General features: G+C 41.9%; 1 protein-coding gene across 3 annotated transcripts in view; it reads right to left on the bottom strand.

Moving 5' to 3' along the window:
- Dab1 (DAB adaptor protein 1) overlaps positions 1-27,662 on the bottom strand; it is a 270,306-nt gene that overhangs the window by 128,342 nt on the left and 114,302 nt on the right. For all 3 annotated transcript variants that reach the window (XM_076862388.2, XM_076862389.2, XM_076862390.2), the window contains exon 2: positions 2,701-2,840. In XM_076862388.2, coding sequence (XP_076718503.1) covers positions 2,701-2,840 — 140 coding nt within the window. The remainder of the gene's footprint in view (positions 1-2,700; positions 2,841-27,662) is intronic.

Raw genomic sequence — 27,662 nt, 5'->3', positions numbered from 1 at the left:
TGCACTAGCTTCAGGAAGTCTAGCAAGGAAAAAAATTAATTTTTTCATTTCTCATCTGGCAAGTGGGCCTTTTCTCAAGGCTAAGAGGCACTTTGTTCTTATCTTTCTCTTACTTTCCTGGGAAGGTGGCCAAATAGAGAATAGATCATTAAGATTTCTATGTTTCCTAAAGAAAAACCACCGGGAGCCAAAATGTCATCACACTTATTAGCAACTTGCAAATAATGAAACATAACTGTCTGGGAACCAAGAACCCCTCAATAAGTTTACTGCACCTGACAGGAGTATGTTATGGCAGGACAAACTCTCAGGGCTTTGGGGATCTCAGAGTTATGAATGGTGACAGATGGAACCCAAAACTGCATGTAACACACACACACACACACACACACACACACACACACACACACACACACACGATTGACAGTCATTGCTAGGTCTGGTCCAGCTGGCTGGGCCCAATCTCAATCGGAAGGGAAAGCCTTCGGGGAACACAGGCAAACCCTTGCTGCACATCCACTAAGACACCAGAGCTTCCAAGAGGTAGTTGCACAATGAGGCACTCCATGACAGGTGCCATGTGGCCATGTATCTAAAGTCAGATGTCTGGTGAGTGGTTCTTTTCTGGATATGGGGGAAGGAAGATACATGAGCTCCTTTCTCCTTTTAAGCCGACCTGTGGCTCTGGGTGGGAAACAGGGAGGATGAAGTAATGACATTTTAGTGATTTTTTTTTTTTTAAATTAAAGTTTGTCAGGAACAAATCTCTATTTTTTTTTGCCTAATTTCATAATTATAATGAGGAAATTCAGCAAGAATCAAGATCCAGGCTTTATTCCCTTCTTTCCCCAGTTCCCCTTAGGTTGGCAGATGTAACTCTATCTAACAGGGGAGTTGGACTAAGTTGAAAACAAGAGGCTTCACCTCTTCAGAACTTTCTGTGCCTCACTTGCTAGTAGACAGTTTGCTTTCTGATCTGATTTCATGCACAAGTCACGGGTTCTAGTCTGGGACAGGAAAGGGGCTGGGGAAGCAGAAGGACTGTAGTTATTCAACTCTTCCACAAACTGAGTGCAATAGTCTGTTTTATTCAAGGATGCCCAGGTGGCCACGATCGAAGTCAGGTGCTCCAGACCAGCAACCATCAGAGACAAAGCTGAGAGGGAGAATTCTTCCTGGCCAACTACTTTTTGTATTTATCATTCAGGTGTGAACTTAGAAGAGAGAGCTCATTATTGGACTTCCCTTAAACCTTAATAATGCTTTTGATGTCTTTTATATATTTTTCTTATTCTAAACAAGATACTGTACCTTATAATAGATATAAATAAATGTTATCTTAGCAGTTACATATTACAGCTTAAAAAAACAAAAAGATATTAATGGATAACTAGTAGAAAATCAAGAGTTTTTAAAATTCTAATTCCTTTAGCCATACTAGAGGGGAAATTTAGCATTCAATATACATGGTAAGCTGCTAAGAAATAGCAAGAACAAAAATAAGCTGTGATTATTGACCATCTGAAAGGACAGGTGATACAAAGGGCATTTTACAGACTTTATCTCACTTAATACTTTAGAACATTTGGCTGGGCTTGGTGCATTTTTATTTTCTTCCTTTTTTTCTTCTACTTACAAATATTCCACTGACCAATTTTTGTCCTCATGGACTATTTGAAGTTTGGTTAAAAATACCCACATACATTATTAGATGAGAAAAAATAATAGAATATGCAACTATATAAATTATTTAATTTCAACTTGATTAAATATGTAAGAATTTATATACACATAAAAACACACAATGACTGTAAATTATACACCAAAAACTGTAACACTAATCGTCTTTGTGGGATTTTGGATTATTTCAATTTTCTTCCTTATACTTCCTATATTTTCACAATATTTTATAATGAACATTTATGAACTCTATAATCAGAAAAACAAATTGTATATGTTTTAAATGCATAAAATATTTTTAGACTTCTTGCTAAGTCTTTTGTTTTTCTAATATTTTGTTTCACAAAATAAACAGAATGTATGAAGACCACAATCTGGAAAAAAAACAGTATTCCTTTTGTACATTTTTTTAACAAACTGATTTGTTTATTTGTATATTCAAAAATTTCCCAATTTCTTTGGTTAGTTTCTTAGTGAAAGGCTTTTTCATAGCATTAAAAATGCTAAAAAAAAAAAAAAATCACAAAGAAACCTCTTTGTTATATCTCCAAATTCCAGTATCTAGTTATGGATGATTTAAAAGTATTATTTTTTTTTCTGTTAAAAAAGTGTTTGGAGTGCATTAGTAGAAATTACAAGAATGAATAAAATCAGCTTTCACCTTAGCATCTTTTACCATATGACAAAATATGTAAAAATCAAAAATAATAGCGTGGCAAAAATTCCAAAAAATGTGACAGACTAAACAATTTGACAAGTTTGTGGTCTTATTTTTACATGGGCTGCAAAATAAAGACATAATTGGTAAAATATGATGGTTTCAAAACTTATAAAGCAAGACCTAGCAAAAATACCTCCATATAGTAGATCCTCAGTAAACATTCGCAGAAACACTAAAGTCTCTTCCCAGTGAATAAATGTGGTAAGTCAATCATGAACAAAGTAAATTTTGCCATAATAATGGCGATCAACACTTCCCCTTATTCATCTCTGGATAATTAAATGACAGGTACACAGCACCTTGAGTTTCATCATAGAGTCTTGACATAACTTGTCTCCCCGAGCTGCGGAAACTTCATCAATCCCGATCAGTTTGGCTTTGTACCGGACCCCTTCACCTTTAAACCTCTTTATCAAAGTGGCTTCACTGCGATCCTGACCTGAAAACAGAGAGACAAAGATTCAGATACGAAGCTGTTGAGATCCCATTGACACTGTGTGTCTTCATCTGTGTCCTGTGGAAGTCAAATCATGGGGCATGGCAGAAAAAAAAAAATGAGTAATATCCCTAGATGCAAATTCTGGCTCTATCCATTGAAATACTGAGGCAAACTACTTCTCCCTGAGCCTCATCTTTCTTAGGCAAAAAAATTACAAGAACCATTCCAATGAAGAATGCAGACAAATAAATCCGACAATATATATAAAGCATCTAATTCCATGTTAAGTGAGAATCACCTACTGAGAGTTCATGTCCAAGAGTCTCGTTGGGAAAGTATCAGCACTGACTCTCCAGTATCCCAACATTTAATAGTGCTTTGGCCAGGGTCCAAGACCTCCCTTATACCCAATTCCATGGGCTGTTTTATAGGGAAACTCAAGAGTAATTGCTTTGTATCAAATAATGACCCAGGATGATTATCCAAAAAATGGTTTTATGATATCTCTTCTGCTAACTCATGAGTTTAGGGAAATTGGCTTCACATTATGTGGAATTGAGTGGCCATACCTTGCAACAGGCCCTCTCAATAATTATCAACATAATTACCATTATGTTAATAATATTTTATTAATATAAATATTATATATGTAATATAATAATTATTATTAACAAAATATTTTGCTAAGACCCATCAACCAGGGGTTTAAACAAACCCCCCATAAAGTCAGGGCTGTGAAATTGCCGTGAGCTGAGCAAGGGATTTGTGCAGGAGGTTTCATAAACTTTATATCCACTCTTCACAATGACCAAACCATTTCCGTTTTCCAGGTAATTAAGACAGTCACAGAACTCAGGTAGCTTGTCTGGGCTCACAGAGTCAGAAATAGGTTGAATACATGGGCATTCAAAGCCCTCTGTAAGCTCACCATATTTTGCCTACTGTGTGGTCTGAGCACTACATACTGGTTCTCAGAACTAGGTACACACTAGAGCCTGCTGATGCTCATTAGCTCTAGCTCCTGATTCCTTCTCTCTCATGCCTCCCTTGTGGTCAGAAACTTAGCATTGAAGGCATCAGAGATAATTCAGTCCATTTCCTCCAGCTAGGTCATGTTCAATCAAAGGCAGCTCTATGTGTGGCTGAGAATTATCTGAAGATATGCTTAAAACAAAAAGCCCAATGGCCACAGCTAACCACACTGTAGTGCTTTTCTGCTGAGAAAACATGGCTTTCATTTCATTCATTTATTCACTCATCCCTTAGCAAGCCTTTCCTCTGTGCCAAATGCAATTACTCACTGGCCACAGATGAAGAAGACAAAAATTGGTGCCCCCAGAAGCTCCAGGTTGGTGATGTAAATAAAAATGTATAGAACATTATGCTAGGTGTGTAAGAGGTTTCCCTCCCAGGTCGACTACACTGTCTGAGCCTTACTTCCTTATCTGCTAAATGAGGACAACGGTCTCCCGTAGCTTATGTAGGTTACTATAAATATTATGTGCAAAACATGGATTCATTCTCATGGTGAGCTTTCTACTAATGGTAGCTTTGCCACTATGATCAGCCTAAGTAAGAGAAGCACTACAGAGGGCAGGATGCTGGCAGAGGGGAGGCCCAGAGGAAGAACATCTGCAGAGCCAGGCCTGGACATCTGGTCCCCTACTTCTAGTTCTCATTTGCATCCACTGCACCCCGTGACTCCTACTTGATCAAAGCCTTTGAACAATATCCATAAAGCAAACAGAAGGCCTAGGTGATTAGTCAGAGAATATAACCAATGTGAAAATTAAACCTCAGGGTTCTGTGAGGGCATATCCAACACCAGAGCTGAGAACATTTGCTGCCATATACCTTTGACGGGCACCTAGCTAAGTGACAGGGCATGTGGTCTCACAGTCCCCTCTCCCTGACTCACTATTTAAAGTTGGGTTGGGATGACCTACAGTTTGGTCTGAGGTTACCTCTCTGCCTTGTCAACACATTGCATTGTTTCAGTCACCAATAACGTTCCTTTCATTATTGGAACCTCCACCATCCCCAAACTTTAACTGGAATAACATCTATCACAAAGCATGCATCAATGTTCCTGGACAAAAATTCCTAGAGGTAGATAACAAACACTGAAATTGAATCAGAGAGGCCATGTAACTTGTCCAAGTTCACTGAGAAGGACAAGACCCAGATTTGTAATATGCCAAGCCCATGCTCGGGATTTGTTTGTGTTCTGTGTTCTCTCAACCTCTGTGTTTAATTGTCTCTCATCCATCTAACTTCCCTATAAAGGCCTAACTTTACCTTCTACAAAAACATATCTGGTTCAAATCTGTAATATGAAATGTAAATACACTGACAGCATGAAAACTCCATTGCAGATTAGAGAGCGAGCTTGGAAATGGAACAAACACTTGCAGCACCCACTCATGTCCAAAAAAAAAAAAAATTTGTCCACGAGTCAGACACAAAGAGATCCTTAAGAAACGTGAGTCAGGGTGCAGAACTCTGCTGAGGAGAAAGATTCATAAGAGGAAGCAGAGCCAGATCAGGTGAATAAGGGCAGAGATTAATAAGAAAATATTAGGCCATTTAGAGTAAAGTAGGGAGCCCAATTTAGATTAGGACCCAGGGCCAAGCTAATTTGTATGAAGGGCACTTAGGCAGTAGATAATCTAGTTTCTCATTAAATGTTCTACCATTAAAAGGGTAATTTTTCATGAGCACATCTTGAACAAGGTCTCCGTTATATTAGTTAAGAAATAAATAATGGGTATCAAAGCCATAAGGCTGTAATTCCACCAGAGGCACATACAGTTTGAGGGTGTTAGGGACAGGGTCAGTCTTCGTGCATGTTTACATCATGAATCGCAGCCTAGTTTGGATATGAGAAAGGCCTTGGGTTCAAGGGACCCCATCAAAATGGTCACTCTTATCACGTATTTACTATGTTGGGCACTATGCCCAGAGTGTCACATCAGCTGATTTCTCCTTTAGTCTTCACAATGCTATTTGAGTTAGGTTCTCTAATGAGTACAATTTCATAGAGGACAACACCAATGCCCAGAGTTGACAGAAGAGTCTATGTTTTTAATAACAACTCCATTGAGACATAATTTGCATACTATAAATTCACCCTTTTAAAGAATACACTCAGTAGTGTTAGTGTATTCCCAGTAATACAACCAGCACTGCTGTCTAGTTTCAGAATATTTTCATTACTCCAAAAAGACACCCTGTGCCCATTAACTGTCACTCCCCTTTCTCCATTCCTTCCAGGGCTAAGTAGTCACTAATCTCTGTCTCTATGGATTTATCCCTTCTAGCTATCTTATGTCAATGGAATCTTATAATGCATATATTTTTGGTGTCTAGATTCTCTCACTTAGCATGTTTTTGAGTTCAGTATGTAATGGCAATTCATATCTATTTTTCCTTGAACATTATACCATTGTGTAATTATATCACATCAGCTGTTGCACATTTAGATTTTAGATTGTTGCCAATTTTTGGAAACAATCTATTATGAATAATGCTGCTAAAACATTTGAAAGTATTTCTATGGATATGTTTTCAAATCTCTTAGCATTATATCTAGGAAAGAAGTTGCTAGGTCATATGGTATTTCTATGTTTCACTTTTTGAGAAACCACCAGACTTTTTCCAAAGTGACTATACCATCTCACTAGCAAATTTGGAGATCCAGGTTCTCTACTAGATGTTCTTCCCAACATGTGGTATTGTCTTTTTACTTTACCGATTTTAGTGGATGTTAAGCGATATCTCATTGTGGCCCTGATTTGCATTTCCCTAAGGATTCAGGATGCTGACACAAGAAAACACTTTCTTTCATTTGCATATCTTTTTTTTTTGGAGAAATATCTATTAAAACCCAGAGCCTTAATATGAATCATGATCTTGTGCAAATTTCATAGTTTTAACCCTGAGACTGAGCTTCCTGTGACCTCACTGCACTCTTATTTAGTGCTTTTAACTTTATGCCACAGCTATTTGAGTCTTAAGCAGCCTAGAGTAAATCTACTAATCTTCCTGGAAACAGGCATTGATATTATTCTGCAGATAAACTACAGCCAGAGAGGGAACTAAAAGTTATTTCCAGTTGAGTTGGGAACAGTTTCTCACCCTGTTCTACTCTAGGAACTGAGTTCTTCTGCTGGGAGACAACGGGACTTAAGGGTCTAAAACATGAGCTCTTCAGGCGAGACCCAGCCATCCGAGTCACTCCCTTAGTTATATTATGGTAAGGAAGTCCTTTGATAGATAGCGACACTGTGTAGACATGTGTAGACAGTGGTTGCTCTCATGTAGGGTGACTGGGAAGGTTAGTCTATGTCACAGGGACTGACATGGACTAAGCTTAGTCAACACTGGCCATGGTCACTTAGGGGACCACAACACTTTCAGGTTGTCTGGAACAATCTCCAGTTTATACACTTATTGTCTTGCCACCTCATTACCAGCACTGTTTACTACTCTCAAAAGTGCCGAGGAGGAAACTTCACTTGAGGGTGTCGTCCCCAACAATACTATCATTTATAGATCATCTTGCATCATGGGGTTTTGGTCCAGATGCTGTGCAGGCTTACGTGTGGTGAGAAGGTAGGAGGCCCAATAGGTGAGGAATCAAGGGACATGCTGTGCAGAGGAATTGAAGGTATGCTGCTACCTGGAGAAGAATGAGGTGGGTCAGACTGCATTTTAGAATCACCATGAGAGTCTCTGAAAACACCACCCTGCATGCAGATTTGATTGGACTATTGTGGGGTGAGCCAGAGACAATGCACCTGCAAGGCAGGGGGCTAGAGAGCAGGGCTCCAGAGTTGCTGTCAGAGTCTGGAGGAGACTGGCTACGGGAAGCCTAGGAAGCTTCTGGACTTTCCTCTTTAGGTCATGGGAGCTATAAATGACCCACGTTCATTTGAGGATTATATTAAAAGCAACATCTTGGCAACATCTGGGGAAGTTTAAGATTTTCATAAATTGATTAATTCATTTATTCAATACTTATTGAGTGCTTATGGTATATTCTAAGATGTTAGAGATACAGGAGTAAATGAAGTGTATCAATATCCCTGTATTTATGGTCACTGCATTCCAGGGGACAAGGCAATTAATTTCTGCAGTAATTTTTAAATTTTAGTGAAATGGAGACTCAACTGTCAAAACAACTACAACAGCAACAGATTCTCATAGCCTACCTTTGAGATGTTGCTCTAGTAGGAGGGACTCAGGAGATTGAGGTGACCCTGAAATATGTAGTTCTTAAAGATCACTAGAAAGCAGCAAGGAGTAAAATGAATAGCAATTTTCTTATGTAGGAAAATCTCTTGTAGAATGGTAATTCTCAACCTGGCATCCTCAGAATGGAAATTCACAAAATTCTTATTGGGATTTTTCAAATCAATGCTAATCTTTTAAACATTTTGTCAGCTGTGAAGGAAAATGGTATAGTAGTAATAAGGTACCTCAAAGGTTATTTTCATAGACTTCAACACTGCTTTCTTACAGGATGGAGAATATTTGTTAATGTTTTTCTAAACGGGATCACTTTAAGTTCCAGAAATACGACTTGGGATCTGTGGCTGGCTGGGCACGTGTTCCCGGGGGATAAAGCGTGTGCCTGCTGCTGGGCAGCCTCTGCCACCTCATTACTGCTTCCCTGCTTAGATCAGAGGAAAAGAGCCACCACTGAGTGGTTTGAAGATTTCTACTCTGATACACCTGCTTTAGTTGGCTTCCTGAACAAGAGTAATTAACAGCCACTAATAGGGGATGCTTTGTCAGAGATCTTAATCCAAAACTCTCTAAGTAATCTGAGAATTAAATTTTCAATGTATCACTGATTTGAATTCCAAAGGAGGAAGACATGGGGGGGTTATGCAGGATCCTACAGTTGCCTAGAAACCAAGCCCCCTGAAAGAAAGGCGAGGAGGCCTGGATTCAGACAGGTCTTTGTTACTGTACCTTCACCTAAGTGATTACACAGGACTGCTGAACGCTTTTTTGAGGTTCAGTTTCATCACGTGACCAATGAGTGTTCGTGGAGATAAGATGGTCTCTCAAGCTGAGTGCTAACTACCTGTGAGGATACTTTTAACAAAGATTTAGAGAGTTCTACCATGAGTCCAATCTATGTGATATATTTTGGAATAGTTCAGTTTATTGTTATGGCAATTTTTGTTGTTGCTGGGGAACTAGGAATGGAACCCAGAGCCTTGCACATGCCAGGTAAGAGCTGTATTACTGAGCTACATCCCCAGCCCTTTTTATTTTATCTTTGAGAATGGGTCTCGCTAAGTTGCCTAGGTTGGCCTCAAACTCAAGATCCTCCTCTCTCAGCCTTCCAAGTAGCTGGGATTATAGGTGCACACCGCCATGCCTGGGTGTTATGAGAGACTTTTGTGGTTGTATTTTAGATCTGTAAACAGAAATTCAGAGAGGTCATGCTGCCTAAGTTGACACATCTAGGCAAAAGCTCAATTTGGGGTTTAAACCCAGGCCTTTCTAAATCTCCAGGACCCAGGTCTCCAGAGTATCTGATTTAGTTTTAATCATATATTTCTATAAATAAAGTAGCCTTGAAAACAGTATAAATAGGAACCTAGTGAAAGAGATACAATGTTATATAATATGCACATACTACTGACAACCATATATTTATGTTGTCATTTACTTGTTCTTAAAACTTTTCAGTTTTAAACCAAACATAGATGTGTTACATTCCTAGCGTGTCCCGTGTGCCAGAGTATTAATTTGCATACCCAGAGGGGTATTTGCATCTTCTAGTGTTTCCTTGAAGATCACTCTGAGAAATAACAATGTGAAAAGCCCTCAGGGAATCGCAGCAAACCCACAATGGTAATAAGAGGCATGTGGTTTCCAGGAGTCTCCCATGTTGGCTTTATAGTAGGTCATATGCCCCCAGAGGCTGCTCTTTCATGCAGTGGGGGTGGGTGGGTTGCCTGCATCTTCCTAGAGGGCATCTGGAGGTATCCGGGCATCACAGGGGATGTGCCCCCACTGTCACCTTAGAGATCCACCCCAAATGCCATCCCATCACACACTGCCTGACCTAAACGCCAAAGTGTCTGCCTGGCCTGCCCTGGGCTGTCTTCCCTCACGTTAGTCTTTTCTATCCCCTCACCTCTAACACCTCCAACTCCAGTCTATGGGGCAGGCTTCACCCCCATCCTTGGCTTTTGCTAGTTTCTCTTCTCAAAATTGCCTTGTTTCCTTAACAAATACTTTAAGACTCAGACTCTCTGCTGGGAGGGTTTATTTTTCTCTCCAAGCTCCCTGCCCTTCCTGTCCCCAGTTCTTTACCAACTAGAATGAACATGTCCTGGACGTGTCCTACAGAGTCCCCCTAAATGGTGGCCCTGCTGAACTCCCCAGTCTATTTTGGACCACACCTGCACATTTACCAATGGCCTCCATCCAATCTCCCAGCACACCACACTCTGCAAGCTGCTGTGCTGTGTTAGCTTTCTGTTGTAACAAAAATACCTGAGATAGTCTGCTTAAATGGAGAAGAGGTTTATTTTGGCCCATGGTTTCAGTCTGTCGCCGCATGACTCTGTCATTTTTGGTCTAGTGTGAGGGAGAACATCAAGGCTGGGAGTATGTGATGAAGCAAAGTTGCTTAGCTGGTGGCAGCCAGGAAACAGAGAAAAGGAAAAAGGGGCCACAACCCCAATATGAATCTCAAGGACAAGCACCCAACGACCTAACTTCCTTCCATGAGGCTCCACCTCCTGAGTTTCCACCTCCTCCCAACAGTAGAGGATGGTCAGCAAGACTTCAGCACATGGCCTATGGGGGGATATTTAAGATTCAAACCACAACTTTCTACCCCAGGACTCTAAAGGCTCAGGTGATAAGGGCTAACTGATGGTGTTCCTAGGAGGTTGTGGAACCTTTAGGAAGTGGGGCCTCGTGGAAAGACATTGTGAGGTCATTTGGAACATGCCCTTGAAGGAGACTGCGAAATGTTGGTTTCTCCTTTAGTTTTCTTTCCAATTTCCGTAAGCTGAAGCATATTTTGGCATGAAGCACTGCCTCACTATAGACCCAAAAGCAAAGGGGAAAAGCAACCTCAGACTGAAACCTCCCAAACTGTGAACTGAAATAAATGTTTCTTCCTTGTAAGTCAATTATCTCAGGTATTCTGTTATAGTGATGAAAAGCTGACTAATACAATGTGCTCTACAATGTGCACCTGCGGTTCTTTGGTTCTGCATTCCCTATCCCTCCCCCATCCTTTCTCCCTTTCCTGTTTACACCTGAGATTCAACACAATGTCCTATGCCCTGGAGTCCTCTGTTCTAGAGAGCTATCCAGCTGATTTACTTTGAGATGCTCTCTGTGTATTCTCCTGAGATTTCCTCTACACTCTTACAATTAATTAATCTTATTTGCACTAATCTGGTTAATAGCTGCCATTCTCATTAGTCCGTAAACTCTATAAAGGCAGAAACTATGTCGGATCAGTTGACCACTGTATCCCCAGCGCCTAGCATGAGAAAACACACACACACACACACACACACACATACACACACACACACACACACACACATATATATATATTTGAATTTTTCTCCCTTCAGGCATCTGTCCTAGGACCCACTGGCCTTCTTCCTCTAATAATATATTTCATATTCCTATCTATTTCCTTCTTTACACTTGAGCTACATGAGGATGGAACTGGGATTGATCAAGTGTGTCCTTTGAATTTAGCATGGTGCCAGACACAGTGCAGGACCTCCATGCTTGGACATGAGTAACTGAATAAATGAATATATTTATTTATTTATTCTAAATCACTTAGTGGATTCCAAGGATCAGGATCACCATGGGAAGGAACCCTTTCCACACAGACCTGGTTTCATCCATCCTGTGAATGTGATTAACTTAGTCTTCAAGGAATAAAGTTCCTAATTGCAATGAAGTGAATGGCACACCAGCAATCACTATGATGTGAATCACTTTGCTGCATGCCACTAGGGTGGAGTGGTCTCAACCTCAGCATGACCTGCTCACTTCCTAACCCAGGAAATGACTCTCCTCTGAATATAAATCAGGCCACTTCTACAGGCACAGAACAAATTCTTCCTGTTCCAGCAGGACTCAAAGATGCTATAGCAGAAGGCAGAGCCAGTATTGAGGCCCCTCAATGCAAGTCACCCTGAAGCAGCTTCAGCACAAGCCAGTTTCTATCTGGAGTCGGGATCAGAAGGAGGAAGCCAATTAGCATTTTATGACGCGAGCAGATTGCCCACACCATTCTCTGGAGTCATAAATGGACTCCCACTCCAGACTGCTCACTAAAGACTCTTAATAGCCAAATAAAAGAGATTTCATACCCAAGATTGTTCTCTCTCTCTCTCTCCCCCACTCATCTTAGGTTATAATGAGTGCAACCACAGAATCCCACACAAGAGCCAAGTTCGGTATTCTTGTTCCTAACGTGGTCAATCCAGCGATGAATTCTTGCTTTTGACAGTTACAATATTTGCCTGTCTAGTAGAGGTCATCTCCAACACACCTCTTACCTCCAGCAGACTAGTCATTTCTGTGTTCTGGACACTTAAACATCAAAGGAGGTGTCTTGTCAGCACAGGCTGCTACAATAAAATACCACAGACCGGGCAGCTTAAAGACTAGGCATTTATTTCTCACAGTTCTGGAGGCTGCCAAGTCCATGGTCAAGGCACCAGCAGATGTGTTCTTGGTGAGGGCCTCTTGCTGGCTTGCAGATGGCCACCATTTCACTATGCTCACATTCCTTCTTTATTGGACACAGAGGCATGAAAGGAAGAAGGGAGGATGGACACAAAGAGGGGGATGAGAACCATCTGCCAAAGTCCCTTCCTCTAAGTACCATTACTTGGGGAGTTAGGGTTCAACATATGACTATCAGGGGAACACATACATTCAGTTACAACAGCAGGGCCAGAATTCGAAAGGAAGAGTAAAAACGTTGATGGTATTTAAAAATGAATATGTTTGTCCCTCCTTCAGAAACTGTCATAGTTAAGCTTCATAGTGACTTTGGAGGCAAGGACAGTAGTATATTCAGAAAGGAAGGGAAGGGTGTCCCGGGGAAGTAAAGTCACCATGAAAGGCCACATTGCTAGTGAAGGCCACCTCTGCCTAACACTTTGGAATCAGAGGGCACTGGGTTTGAATTGCAGTATAATACTTCCTGTGCGTGAGAGTTTGGGAATGATAATAAACACTTCTAAGTGTCAGGCTTTCCATCTGCAAAATATATGGTTTCCATCTGTAAAAATATGTAGTTTCCATCTGTAAAATAAGTGGTTGCTTCAGGGTGGTTAGAAGGATCATGGGAGTTATTATGTGTTAGGTTCTTAGCACGCTGCCTGGCACATGGCAGTCATTCAGGAAATACCCACTGTCTTCTTCCTCTAATAATATACTTCATATTAAGCACCAGTTGTCCAAAGCCAGTGCTAGCCAAGTTGTACTGTATGAGAAGCAATGGTCCCAGCTGTTTGGGATTTTTTTTTGGTTGCCTGGGAATAAGGGTGGTGCAATTAGGAACAGGATGTTCCTTCCTGAAGGCCATAGGGAGATCACCTTATGAATTATTAACACAAAGAGACCCCCTCCTTCTGCATATCTATCTGAAGCATAGGCCATCCATCTTGATAAGAAAATTTCAAAGGGTTGTTTTTTTTCCCCCCATCCCATCTAACATCAATCTGTCCATTCCTAGGAAAGCTCTATTGTCTGTAAGATTGTCCAATTTAAGAACAGATTGTGGAGGGTGGGGGATTTCAGGGCTCAGAAGCAGAGATAACTTATTTCACTTAGAATTCTATCTTGCAATTATCCAGGTGTTGATTTGCAGTGGACAAATAATCCTATATTCTGACTGCGTAGGAGAGAATGCTGATTTTGTGTAATTAACTAGCTGGGTAGCAGGCAGAACAAGGGAAAAGACATACTGAGGAGGCTGTTAAAGTGTGTTTTTATGAACATGGCTGCTGTCATTAGTGCTAAAAGGTAAACTAATTAAAGAGCTAAAATATTCAACCTGTGATTCATGCACACATTTTCTTTTAAAAAAAACATGCTTCTCTAGTACTTCTGAAAAGTGCTCTGTATCTAGGGCATCTGGAGCCCTTGCACATCTTTCTGTACAGGGCAGTATAAAGATGCCAGGCTCCTCTTCCAGAGAGACTCATGTGAAAGCCTGGGAGTCTGCATTTACTTACTTATATGGGACTTTTGGTGGCCCCATATAAGTGACCCAGTTCTTCTGAGAGTGGGTCCTTCTTGCATCTCCCTGTCACAGAGTTTCTACTATTTATTTCTGTTTTTCCTTCCTGCTGGGTCTTTAAAAACAAAAACCATCTATTATAAAGTGCGTATGACATTAGTAAAATCCTCTTAAAGAGTTTAAACAGTCACCAACCATAACTTCCCACTCCAAGGAACCCTGAAACCAATCATTTCCTAGTAGCAGCTCTTCAGACACCATTTGAAAGTTTCTCAGAAGAAAACAAAAACGATCCTCATAACAGGTAAGCTTGGGGCATGCTCTGGAACTCTGGTGAGTCTCTAGGTGCACAGCATGAGAAAGCAGAGGTGGAGTTTGACAGAAGCTCCTTGAGGGCCCATACTTCCTCCTGGTTCACTCACTATGTGTCCCAAACAACTAGAGTCCAGTGTATGCTGGCTACTCAAATAAAGCTAGTAAGAGAATTTGCTCTCTCTACCCAGAGGTTCCGAATCCCACCCCAACTCCAACACAGATCTGCAGCAGCTGATAACTCTAGAAATGAAATTTCAATTGGAGTCACACTGCCCAAACTTTCAGGTGCTATTCATCAGGCTTGGTAGTCTTCCACTCCTACCATTTTGGGTTTTTTTTTTTTTCCCCCAACAAATAGAAGGCAGGGATGATAGAAAAAATGAGCACTCACATCTTCATGTCTCAGGAAAAGGAGAAAGAGTAAATCTCTTAGTAAAGACAACTCGAGTCAGCACTCCATGGCCAAGTTCTTCAGAGTCCTTCCAGGAGGGCTGAAGCATGTGACATATCCTGCTAATTTGGGCTAACAAGGACTGACCAGTGTGGCTGCAAACGTACAGCTTTATTTTCACACACACTGCTTCGAGAGCCTGAGGAGGGTGCGATGCTATTTGCATCTCAGGTCTTCTTATCCCTGGGCTTGTTGTCTTTTCCCTGGTTACCGAGAGGCAAAGAGGATAAGAACCAGCATGTGCTGCCAGGAAGCATCAGGCATTACGCTGTGACGATGCTGCACTGCATGCAAGGGACAGGCTTTTCACAGTATCTAAGTCCTTCATTGCTGCCGTTTCTTCCTCACAGTCACCCACATGACAAGCATTATGAAACCCTTGTTACAGAACAGGAAATGGTGGAACTGGCCCCAGGTCACAGAGCCAGGCAAGGCAGAGGCAGGTGCCCTGAGAAGCAGCACAGGTAATCAAAAGAAGTCTTCCAGGAAGAGCATCTGAAGTTTGAGGCTGGGTAAGAAACAGGGCCACAGAAGGCAGGGAAAGGCCAGGTCTGAATCCAGTGGTTACATTTACTTTTGTGTCTGTCATTTGCTGCCAACAGGGTCCTATTATGGTTGTGGCACTGCACAAAGGAAGGAGAGGCTATGTGAAGCATGTGGAATTAGCATGAAAATCCTGTCTACTGTTGCAGAAGGTGGGGCAGAGTAAGGAGAGGGAAAGACCCATGCAGGGGGAACCTCGTCCTCAGCTGGCTTTGCCATTCAGGAGCTTCATGAGACAGTCACATCATCTCTCCACAAATGAGAATAATAATACAGATTCTCAGAATTATTGTAGGAACTCCGTGCAGGAAGATACATCGTGCACCCACATGAGGTGCAGCTTGTAGTCAGCACTGTATATTTAGAATATTCTCACTTTTTTTTCCTGCAGACCCAGGCTACCCAGGAAAATAAGAGAAATTTAGGGGTACAGAGAGAACACTGAGTCTCAAAAGAAAAAATGCCGATAAACCATTAGAATGCAGAGCAAAGAACACATAAGCAACCTAGGCCATGTCTTCAAATCCATATCCTTGCCCGCAGCCTGCCAACTGGCTGATGAAAAGGGAAGAAAGTTAACCCAAGTACTATGTCTAACTATCATGCTCTAATGAAACTAAACAAAAGACAGCAACCAAACTGAAATAAAACCAGCAGCCATCTGGAGGAACCACTCCCTGAGGAAGAATGTCCACCAGAGACTTTGATGACCAGGAGGTGACGTAGCCTTATTATGGTAGTAAGAAACACACCTTTGGTTGGGGATTTAGGACGTTAATGAGACAGGCTATGTATGAGAGAATGAAAGGACAACTCTCAAGCGCAAGGAAAGCTTGCAATTGTGTAACCCTGCCCTGACTCCACCTCCAGTCCAGCCCCTCTATAAATGCTAAAACTCCAGACCCAGATAAGGTGGGCGAATCTCTGAGGTCACCTGCATTCCCATTCTCCATTGTGAACCTCCTCTTTATAATAAATCTTTTGCTCTGCTATTTCTACTGGACAAATCCTTAAATTCTTTTCTTTCATGTGGTCAAAAAACTTGAAGATATGAACAGAGGTCTCCTCTGCTTTTGAGGACCTCTTTAAGGCCCTATATCAGGACAGAATGACACCCAGATCCAGCTCCAGGACTGAAGACTCATTCCTCAGGTGGTAAGCTGGCCCGTGAAGGTTGTTCTTAGGGAACCACCCTTTCAAACAAAGCCACCTCACCCAAGGTCCCCCTTCCCCTCCTCACCCTTCTGCCCTGTAGCTGCATCCAATGAATAACTGGTTGATTAGGTGGGGTCCAGACCCCATGCCTCAATTGAGAAGACACTGAAGGACAACACTGGCTCAGGCAGAGCTGAGCCCTCTTGTGCAACTGCATCTGGGTTCACCCTCCTCCCTTTGATCAGCCACCCACCCCTGTTGGTGCATAGTCTGAGGTACTCCCCAAGGAGCCTCCTCCAGCAAGTCTGTCCTAGCCACTGGACTCCCGGGGACTCAAACCAAGGCAGTACAAAATCAATGTATTTGGCAGCATTGTTCTGAAAAAGGGAGGGTCTGGAGATGCGGAGAAAGGAGGCAGCAAGTTGGAGCAGCAATCCAAGCCCCCAGGTAGGAAGGCATAGAGGGCTCCAGGTAAGCGAATGATCGGCAACTGCTAACCCTGTGAGAATGAGCAGTGACATTCCAGTCCAGGGACAACCTCATTGCCACCAAACTAGGAGATACAGTAGGGTTGGCTTTTCTTGAGTTCTCTTTGGAAAATACACATGATGACAGATACCAGGCACCTGCAAAGTCCCAGGGGCAGGGAACGAATGAAGATGGCCTTGTTCTCAAATGAAAGACACCACATATATTTTAAGACCTTTGGTATTTACATTCCTTAAAGTCATTTTTACAAAAAACTTTCTAATTACAAAGTGAAACATGCTCAAGGGTTAAAATTTGTAAAATGCAAGAGAGAATAAAAGAGGAAAGTCACCTAGGATACTATCCAGGAATATTCAGGATTGTATTTGAATATATGGTCTTCCAGACTTTTCCCATAGGGTACATACACACAACCCCCCCACCCACCCTTTTTATTTTCATCCTGTAAATCTCTGCCCTTTATTCACTTGTGATGTATATATTCTCCTGTATAAATTTTTTTTTGGGGGGTAACATGATTCTTATTGGCTGCATAATATCCCATCACATAGATGCATCATAATTTAGCTAGCCAATCCCCCCTCATTGGACAGCTAAGATGTTTCCAATTAAAACAGTGCAAAGAAATACAATATTGAGAATTACTCCTAAAGACAGTTAAAAAGATGCATTTTCCCTGTGAGAACATCTACATGGAGTCATTCACACTTGTCAAAGCTGATGCTTCATTATTTCCCCCTCCCCTTCTCCTGCTCTGGAAAAATGCTGGCTCGAAACAGACAAATGTGTGAAAACAAATGTAAAACTTACCTCTCCTTATGCCTTTCTTTGGGAGACACACAAACAATGGAAAAGAAGGATGTTTGCATGGTCTGGATTACAAAAGAAGTCCTGTTAGCTCTGGAGGAGTTGCCCAGGGACAGCCTCCCAGACTGACAGCAGAGAAGGGGAAGTAGGAGAAGGGGGCTTACTCAGGAGCCTGAGGTCACAGAGTGTGCAGATGGGTGGAACCCCCGGCTTGACCTCTTACCCCGTGTGCATTCACACTTGGCATTGGTAAATTTGTTCTTGGGCTCAGATGTAGGTTAATTAAACCACAAATGAACAAGACTTTGTATTTTTACAATCAGCCTGTGATTGGCCGAGAACTTTCTCCCGTAGCGGCCACAACTTCTTTCATGGGGTCATCTCCATTAGGGGGAAAAAAAAAATAAAAAAATCCCAAGGGATTTAATTGGATATCTCTGTTGCCAACTTGCTTGCAGAGTAGTATTTTTTAAGTGAGATTATTTTGGTCCTGGTATATTCTGGTGTGAACAAGACTTACGCTTTATCTCCCATCTGCCTTCTAAACAAGAGGGCTGTGTATACTATCGACTGATTAAATTATTTCTTTAGAGTACAAAGAAGTATGTGTGATGAAGACAACAGAGAGGGCAAATCAATTATTTACTGAGGAGGCTGCAATATAAATTACATTTGATTAAACTCCGAGATAAATCTCAGTGATGGAGGGTTTAAGTGGAATGTGTTGGAACAGACAGTAACTAAGTGCCCCTGACAGTTGCTGGTAATGAACGCAAGGGCACAGTCCCAGTCCTGGCTCACCTGGACTCACTTCTAGAACAGCCAGCTTAATATTTATTTATTCCCTAGACATTTGCTGAAGACCCACTGTGTTCCAAGCCCTGGTCCAGGTCCCAGGACACAGTCATGAACGAGAGAGAGAGAAAGCCCTTGCTCTCCTGGAGCTTCTAAGAGGAGAAGAGAGATGATAAGCAAGTAAATAAATAATGAACAAGGCATTCCAGAGAGTGATACGTGTTATGAAGCTGATAGAACAGTTTGATGGAATAAGGAGTGACTCGGACAGGGCGGGGAACAATTAATTCAGACAGGCTGGTCCATGAAGGCATTTCTGTAGGAATGACATTTAAAAGGAGATGTGAACAAGAAAGGGCATTCATGCCAGGAGGAAATGTGTTTGGCCTGTTTATAAAACAAAAAGAAACAAATCTGATCACAGTGGCATGATGGGAGGTGGGGGTGAGTTTGGCAGGGAGACACACACTCATGTGCTGCTGGGTTGAGGCAGGGGAAGGAAGGTGGTGGGTTGGCTTCTAGGTGCAGTGGAAAGACCAAGGGGGTCTTCACGCAGGGGCAGGATGCATACTGCACGGGGACACTTCTCCCTGTTCTGTGTGCAAAGAGGGAGAAGTGCAAGCAGGGCTAAAAACCCAGATGACAGGGAGATCGATGGGGGGAAGGCAGGAGATGTACAGCAAAGGACTAGATCAAAGCAGGTAAGGTTTCTTCACACACTATGGCAGAGCCAGGAAAAGGGAGCAATGGTGCTGGCAGCTTAGTGAAGGCAAGATCACTGCCCCATCCAAAGTCATCCCAATCGGTGATGGAGACAGTCCAGTGAACATGGCGGCTTGCTATTCCAGTCAAGACCTTTTGAATTCCAGCTGTTTGCTGAGCGTGGGGTCTAAAGCAGAGATTTGACTTCCAAACCCCTGCCTTGCCACAATGGATCCATTCCTGAGTGAGCAGGTGCCTGGGCTGTTGGGTGGTCTCATTCATGCTGGGACCTTCATTTGTTCCTGTGAACTATGGGACAGAGAAAACCTGTCCTGAGATTTGGGAATAAAATAAGGACACAGGGGAGGTAACTGGCCTGCTGCTATGGCTTGGATAAGGCTTGCATGTGTCCCCAAGGTTTCATGTGTTGAAAGTTCATCACCATTGGGAGATATTAAGAGGGTGGAAATGTAATTCAACTCTGGCATTTCAAGTGATTAGGGTTAGATAAAGTCACTTGGGTCAAGTCCCCATGATTGATGCTTATAAGTCAAGAGAGGGAGACCAGAAGGGGCACACATGTGCAATCCCTTTCCCTGGCCAGGTGATACTGAGTAGGCTCAATACTCTGCTTATACAAAGGCACTGACCTTGGGCTTTCAGAACCATGAGCCAAAACAGACCTCTTCTTAATAAAACTTATCCAGTTTGTGGTACTGTCTCATTGGCAACAGAAAAACAGACTAATATACCTATCTGGCATGTAGATGCTCCAAAAATATGAGTCTCTTTCCTTCCAGTTTAAATTTAACACAAGATTTCAAATGGAACAGTGTCCATGCTAAAAAAAACTATGGGTGCTTCTTAGTGTGGATATAAAAGTGGCATTTCCCCCTGATTTTTTTTAATCACTTGTATCTCAATTACTGCAGGAGAGCTGGGACTTGTCTCATTCACCAAGGTCAGACACTTTTTGTGACACCCACCTAGAAGGCCAAGTTTGAACTGCTGATTGATGCCTATCCCACATAGCAGGAGGGCTACAGTGGCCATGTTTACACAATATGACCCCACCCTGTGGGCCCTGTTGACTGAGCCCTATGGCAACACCTAGGCCAAGTTGTATTGATTAGAGAAAGCACTGTCCTTGGGAACTAAGAACTGAAGCACAGAGGAGTCAAGCTTTCCCTGCAGTGAGAACTGGAACATGCAAATGCAGAATTCTGGGTGCCATTTTTTCCTGCCATTGGCCTAGGTAAGAGAAAAACCCATGTAAGAACAGGGTAGAGAAAAGAAGTTCTAAAAGGAGTGACAACAGAGAAAATGTCATGTTGGGGCTCTTCCTGATTCCAAATCCTTAGGTGATCTTTCCATGAATGCCTTTCCTCCAACTGGCTCCTTATGATATTCACCCCCCAACACACCATCATATTTGTCTACTCAATTTGATTTCTGTTACTTGCAGCCAGAAAACTTTCACTAATAACAAATATGAATTAAACAATGCAATTATTCTGTTAGGAATTCTCCTGTCTAGTGCAAGAAACATAGTTTCATAAAAGGTAGAAATAAATCTAGTAAATGGAGGTACACCAACACCCAAAAAGAGCACCGGGGAAGAGTGAGACATCAGAATATATATATATCTGCCCCTCCCTCACCCACTACCCCATGGCAAGAAGGCAGTCACTGAACACTTACTGAAAGGAAGAAATGGAGATGGCTACCTCCCAATTCAATGCTCCTGGAATTTTATATCCAATTCTCTCTCCTTAGCTCCCCCCATCCCTGGTAATAGAGTCATGGAAGTAGAAAAAAATTGGGATGAGATGATTTATTTTTCCCCTGATTTCATCCTCAGGATCTCAGACCTCAAACTGTCTAGTTTGTAGTTTATTCCTCTGGATGGCTTATTTTTCCATGAATTTAATATAAAAAAGACAATTATCTCCTAAACAACTTCTCTTCATTTCCTTTCTGCAAATAAGGAAAAGCAGACAGGTCTTTTGGATAAGATAACAGAAGCAGGAATATCTACCCACAGCCTTGCTGATTGCAACAAAGCACCTTTCTGCCAAAGAGCTAAATGAGGTCCATAAACATAATCTTAATGCTTCTTACACCCTAACTGCAAATGGTCAGGGAGAAACTGACAAACTCAGGTAATGAGCAATAATGGCTTTAAATGATCAATGAGAAAGATAAACAAGCACTAATAGCCCTTTTTGTTTAATTCAGCCAACATTTGTGAGCATCTTTTGTGTGATCGGCATTATGTGAAGGGCTGGGCTGCCATTTTTTAAGCAACTACTGTGTTCCACGAACCGTGATAGTTATTTCACCTATGTTACTTTTCATTTAGCTTCAAGAAAACTTTCAAAATCCCCAAGAGGTATTACAATCTCACTTTGTGCTGAGGAGTAAACGGGATTTTCAAGGTCAAGAAACCTGCCCAGAGTTCACACAGCCAATAAGGAGATGGGACTCATCCAGGATTCATCACAGCTGTTTGTCTCCACATCTGTGTTTTCCATTTCCCTTACATTTTCTCCCTATGGAGAAACAAATGGAGGAACCGCTGATGTGCAAGAAGAGTACTAGGGAAGAGGGAGCCATTCTGATGGATGGGTACTGAAGAGGTTGGTTGCATTTCAATGGAGGAAATGAGGAACAGAAAGGATTCCAGAACAAATCTCTTAAAGGAGTCCTAATGGAAAAGGGTTGAGTACCCCTCATCTGAAACACTTGAGCCCAGAACTGTTTTAGATTTTTGAATTTTGGAGACTTTGGAATATCTGCATAGACTTCGCCAGTTAAGCATCTCTTTCCTGAATGTCTGAAATCTGGAAACCTGAAATCTAAAACTTAAGTAGCAAATTTTAAGCATCTTGGATTTGGGACTCTCAGCCTATATTTGTTATTGCATACTTAGTAAGACCCAGGAATGTGGTGATGAATGTTATAATTGAGGAACAATTATGCCATGTTTATGCCATCGGTTACCTGATGAGGCAGGTGGTACTGTTTTTTAATTTTCCAGATGAGGGAAGTAGAGCTCAAATGAATAGGCAACCTCTCCACTCTACACAGCTTTTATTTGGCTGCCAATTAATTCAAATTCAAACCTCTTTGACTCCAAATAATGCATTTTTCCCTACTAGACCCGACCTTGCACAAAAACTGAAAGACAAGAAGGAGGAGGAAGAGAAGGAACTACAAATTGTAGGTGTAGTGAATTATAAAGCCTTTATATAACCTTAATAAATTTACAATCAAGTCAGAGTAGTAATATATAAACCTCTGAAAACTGAAACAAGAACTCAAGATTGAAAAACAAGTTCAGAATAATAGAAATCATGACCCAGGTCAGCCTTCGAATAGTAGCATACACATTATTCTAAGCAGTATTATAGAGACTTGGAGAAAGGAAAGATGACTCTGGACCAGGGTCCTCAGAGGAAGTTTTGAAAGGGGTGGGGTTGATGACAGGCCACAAATAATATGCAGAATTTACATCCATTGAGGGGGATTGAAGGACCACACCTAGCCGGTGTTAAGAGCAAACCAGGCCCAGAAATGTGTTGCAAATGAGCTTTTACCTAATTCTGCACAGTAATCACTACTCCATGTTAATAGGCATCGCTCATGAACACACAGTTGGTGATGTCCATATACAGAAAGGAAACTCAAAGAAGGGCATGAGTTACGCAACTCAGCTAGTCAGAAAAGGGGGGTCAGCATCCACATATACTTGATTCTGAAATGCATGCTCTTTCCACTATGTTTCAGCCCTTGTACAGTTTGAACTGATTTTAGAGGATTTGAATTTCAGCTCATATTTCTTTGAGGTTGGTAAGATCATCCTGGTTTGGGGACATTACATTACAACATGGCAATAAGAGCTGTCTTATGGAGAAAGGAAGCAAGTCTGGTTGAAGGAAAAGGAATTGGAACGGGGAATACCAGTTTTTAACCCCTATTATGGTTTAGAGGTGAGGTATCCTCCAAAAGCTCATGTGTGAGACAATGCAAGAAGGCTCAGAGGTGAAATGATTGGGTTATGACAGCCTTAACCCAATCAGTGGATTAATTCCTTAATGGTGATGAACTTGGTGGTAACTATAGGCAGGTAAGGTGTGGCTGAAGGAGGTGGATCATTAGGGGCGTGCTTTGGGGGTATATATTTTGTGTCTAGTGAGTAGAGTCTCTCTCTCTGGTTCCGAGAAACACGTCTCCAGTTGCTTTCTTCTGCCACACCCTTCTGCCATGATGTTCTGCCTCATCTTGGGACCTGAGGAATGAAGTCAGCCACCTATGCACTGAGACCTCTGAAACTGTGAGCCTCCCCCGTAAGCTTTTCTTCCTTAAAATTGTTCTTGTCAGTTCTTTCAGTTGTAGCAATGAAAACGCTGACTAAAACATTTCCTTGTGTAGGAAAAGAATGAGCAGTGAAAAATCCCAAGGTGACTAGGACACGGAGAGCCTATAAATGAATCCATCTGGTTCTATTATCAATAAAAATGAGGAGGCCACTGCACAAGGCCACAGTGGAGAGCTGATAACATGGGGTATGCTCTCATGAAGGACAAGTCATCAGGGAATTAGGTGTTCCCACAGCCCTTTCTGCATACTGGACCTCTTGGGCATCTCTAGGCAACCTCACCACTTTTGCCATCTTGAAATGTCACCCCTCCTATGCTTCTGTGACTATCCTGGTTTCCCACCTCTCCTAACATCTTTTCTGGATCATTTCTTCAGATTCTTCATGGACATGTGCTCTTTCATTTTATTCTTGGTCATTTTTTTCCATTTCATAATCTCATCTCCTAAATGATATCTAAATAAACGTATTTGGCCCCAAACCCTCTCCTGAGCTCCACACTCACTTTTCTATTTGCCATTCAGATACTGACTTTTGGATTTCTTACAATGACCAAAACATGGCTCAGAGAGGCCTGAGTGGACCAATTTCTCCTTTGCCCAAATCAGTTCTTCCCACCCAAGTCTCCTTTCCTCTGCCTCTCACCTGTGAAGGTTTCCCTGACAAGTCAGTGGGTATAGTATCCTGGTAACTCATTTGTGGCAACTTTAGCAACTACTCTTGAGCACACTGGGTTGTAACTTGCAGTTCTATTGCACCAATTGTGATTCTGAGGCATCCTTAAGCATTACCCTGTGTCCAGGAGAGTACCCAATGCAGTGCCGCTGATATTTGTCAAATGGATGAATGCAGGCCATCCTTTACCAAGGGGAGAAACTTTGGAGAAACTTTGATTTCTTCTTACAATATCTTTCACATGGATTCCAAGAGTTGCAAACAGCATTTGTAAAATGTGTTTATAGACACCACAATTATTTTGGTCCTCATAGCTCACCTAGATTGGCCTATGGGTATGTCTCTTTGCAATTTCTCCCTCTTCCAATCCACGTGATAGAGAACTAAAAGATTTCTCTTACAAATGACATTTTTATAATATTTTATTATTTATAAGTTTTTCTTGGTTTCTTACTCTCTTCCAAGTAAAATACAAATTTTCAATGGTTTTTTAAATATTTCAATTATTTATTACATACTTACTTGCTAAGCAGTGGGTAGCTAGAGACAAATCTGATTAACTAACTGCCCCCATGGAGATAACCTTCTTTCTCACTGGAAGGACACCTAGCTTATTTATTTTTACCCCCATTTCACAACATATGCTCTTTGCTTTAGCCAAACAAAGCCCAAGAAAACCCAAGGCCCAGAATACTTCCATATTCCCAGATGTCTGGATACTTCCTTGGACCATCTTCTCTAACAATGCCCTCTGCCACTAAGCTATACCCCAGCTCCCATGCCCCATCTTCTCTGTCAAAATAAGAGCCTCCCTTATCCCATTGGCCAGGTCTCTTCTGTACCTGTTACCTTCCTGTCCCCACATTCTGTCCCCACATCTTTATAAATTTAGTTCCTTCCAAAATGACAATTTCCCCCCTTGCTTTTTCTCCCTCAATTTGTTAATTCCCAGGCATTATCAAAGGTCCCTTTCTTTTTAGTACACATTGAAAAGTTTCTTTAAAAATAAGAACACATAAGCCTGATATGATGGTGTAGACCTGTAATCCCAGCAAGTGGGAAGGCTGGGGCAGGAGGATGGAAAGTTCTAGGCCAGCCTCAGCAACTTAGTGAGAACCTGTCTCAAAATAAAAAAGGACTTGAGGATGTACCTCAGTGGTAAAGTATCCCTGGGCTTGATCTCCAGTACGGAAAAGAAAGAACAAATAATAAACTGAATTAGAAACAGAAACATTAAACCACACAACTAGTTTACAAAACAACTTTTTCAAACACAACTAAAATCAAGTCACAGATTGAGCTGAAAACCTTATATGCCGATGTAGTCGTTTGCAAATTACAAAGAAACCCCCTCTTCAAGCTTTTACTATGATTTTAACTAATATTTATAGAGCATTTAGCATGTGCTGGGCTTGATACTAAATACTTTGCAAGCATCATCCCATTTCTTTTCTTTTCTTTTTCTCAAAGATCCAATAACATAGACACTGTTACTATCCCCACTGACAGATGAGAAAGCCAAGGTTTTCAGGGATCTGACCAAGGTTGCAGAGCCAACTCAAGATTTATTTGAATCCAAATAATCCGATTCTTAATCATTAACAAGATACTGTCTCCTTGAGTTATGTAATTAATGAGAATTTTACACTTAGCAAAGCACATGGAACGTAGTAATCACTCAATAAATGTGGCATGATGGATGGCAGGGGAGAGAAATGAGCTGACAGAAGGACACACAGAGCAAGTCACATTCATGTACACTGTTGCACATATTCCTAGTGACAGGCCTGTTAACCTATTTTACAGAAAAAAAAAAAGTGAGACTCAGGGAGGTGTAGGGCTTTGAGAAGGATCGAGGCAGGCGCCTCATTAGAACACAGGCCTCTGACTCCAGCTCCAGTGCTCTCTGGTGTGGCCCCATTGTCCCTTTTCTCCTGTTCTTTGTATTCCTGCACTGTCTAGGAAAACAAAAGGGAGCACCTGCCCTTGCACAGGCTGGTGTAGATGTGAGTTTTGGAGAGGTCAGGGGTAGGCTCCTCTTGCTCTCAGTCTCTGCATGGAAATCACCCACAGGTGGGAAGCTTTTGAAACTTCAAAAATCCTCTCTCTGCTGGAATTTCAGTCTGCAGGCAGCTAGCTCTGCAGGGCCCTGGCTCCCTCACTGCTGCCTGGAACACTTGAAGGAGCTAAGATCCTAGGTCCTCTGATCAAGGCGAAGGGTTCAATACAGCTTAGTAGAAAGGAGAAGACTGTGTTTTGCATTGTGATGGAAAAAAAAAAAAACCTGCTGCTGGTCTCCAGAGTTGGAAATGCTTTACGAGAAAGCTGCTGACAGGAGCAAAACCCAAGCACTGTCCAGCCAGGGGAAGGTTTTTCCACATAACATCAATAGAAAGCAAGGCTGTACCAAACAGGGCCAATTTCAAGGAAATGCTAGCAAAGCACAGGGACACAGCCTTGATCACCAAACCTGAAGGAACTCTGTTGTAAATTGGATTTTTTCCCCCCAATTAATGTGAATGACTAAGTGAGGTGGCTGGTGCTCACTTAATACCAGACAAATCACTCAGGAGTCTCCCAAGGAAGCTGGCTCTTCTGGTTACCTCCCGCTGTCTCCTCCACACCTGCAAATATCTTCCCTGCCAGGGGAGAAACAGGAGGCCAAGAAGAAAAGAACCCTTCTTTTCTCAACTCTCTGAGATGCTTTAAAAATGTTGTTTCAAAATGACAAGAATGGTGACATGTTTACATCTGCTGTTCCCTTTCACTTTGGCCTCATGAGGCAGCACTTACTGTCAAATCTCCCACAGCAGGATGTGTGAGCAGATGATTATTGCAGCACTACCCAGAGGATTAAAAAAGACATATTACATATCACAGAAAAGGAAGACAACTTCCATGTTCATGCTGAGATATCAGAGATGGGACATGACACATACCCAGGCTTATGACCCCACTAGAGATACTGTGGAAGCTAGGAGGAGGAGGAGATGTGGAGGAAAGGTAAGGGAATCAAATCAAAGAACAGGTGTGTATTAGTTCCCTAAGGCTGCTATAACAAAGTGCCATAAGCTATCTTCCTTAAAACGAGTTTATTGTCTCATAGTTCCAGAAGTTCAAGACCAAGGTGCCAACAGGACTGGTACCTTCTAAAGGCTGCAAAGGACACTGTATTCTACGCTTCTCTTCTTTCTTCTGTTGGTTGCTGGCAATCTTTGGTATTCCTTGGCTTGTAGATGCATCACC

The sequence above is a fragment of the Callospermophilus lateralis genome, chromosome 7 (assembly GCF_048772815.1).
Source record: "Callospermophilus lateralis isolate mCalLat2 chromosome 7, mCalLat2.hap1, whole genome shotgun sequence".
In the NCBI taxonomy this organism is placed as follows: Eukaryota; Metazoa; Chordata; class Mammalia; order Rodentia; family Sciuridae; genus Callospermophilus; species Callospermophilus lateralis.
The sequence above is the reverse complement of the archived record's forward strand: the minus strand, read 5'-3'. Positions and strand labels throughout refer to the sequence as shown.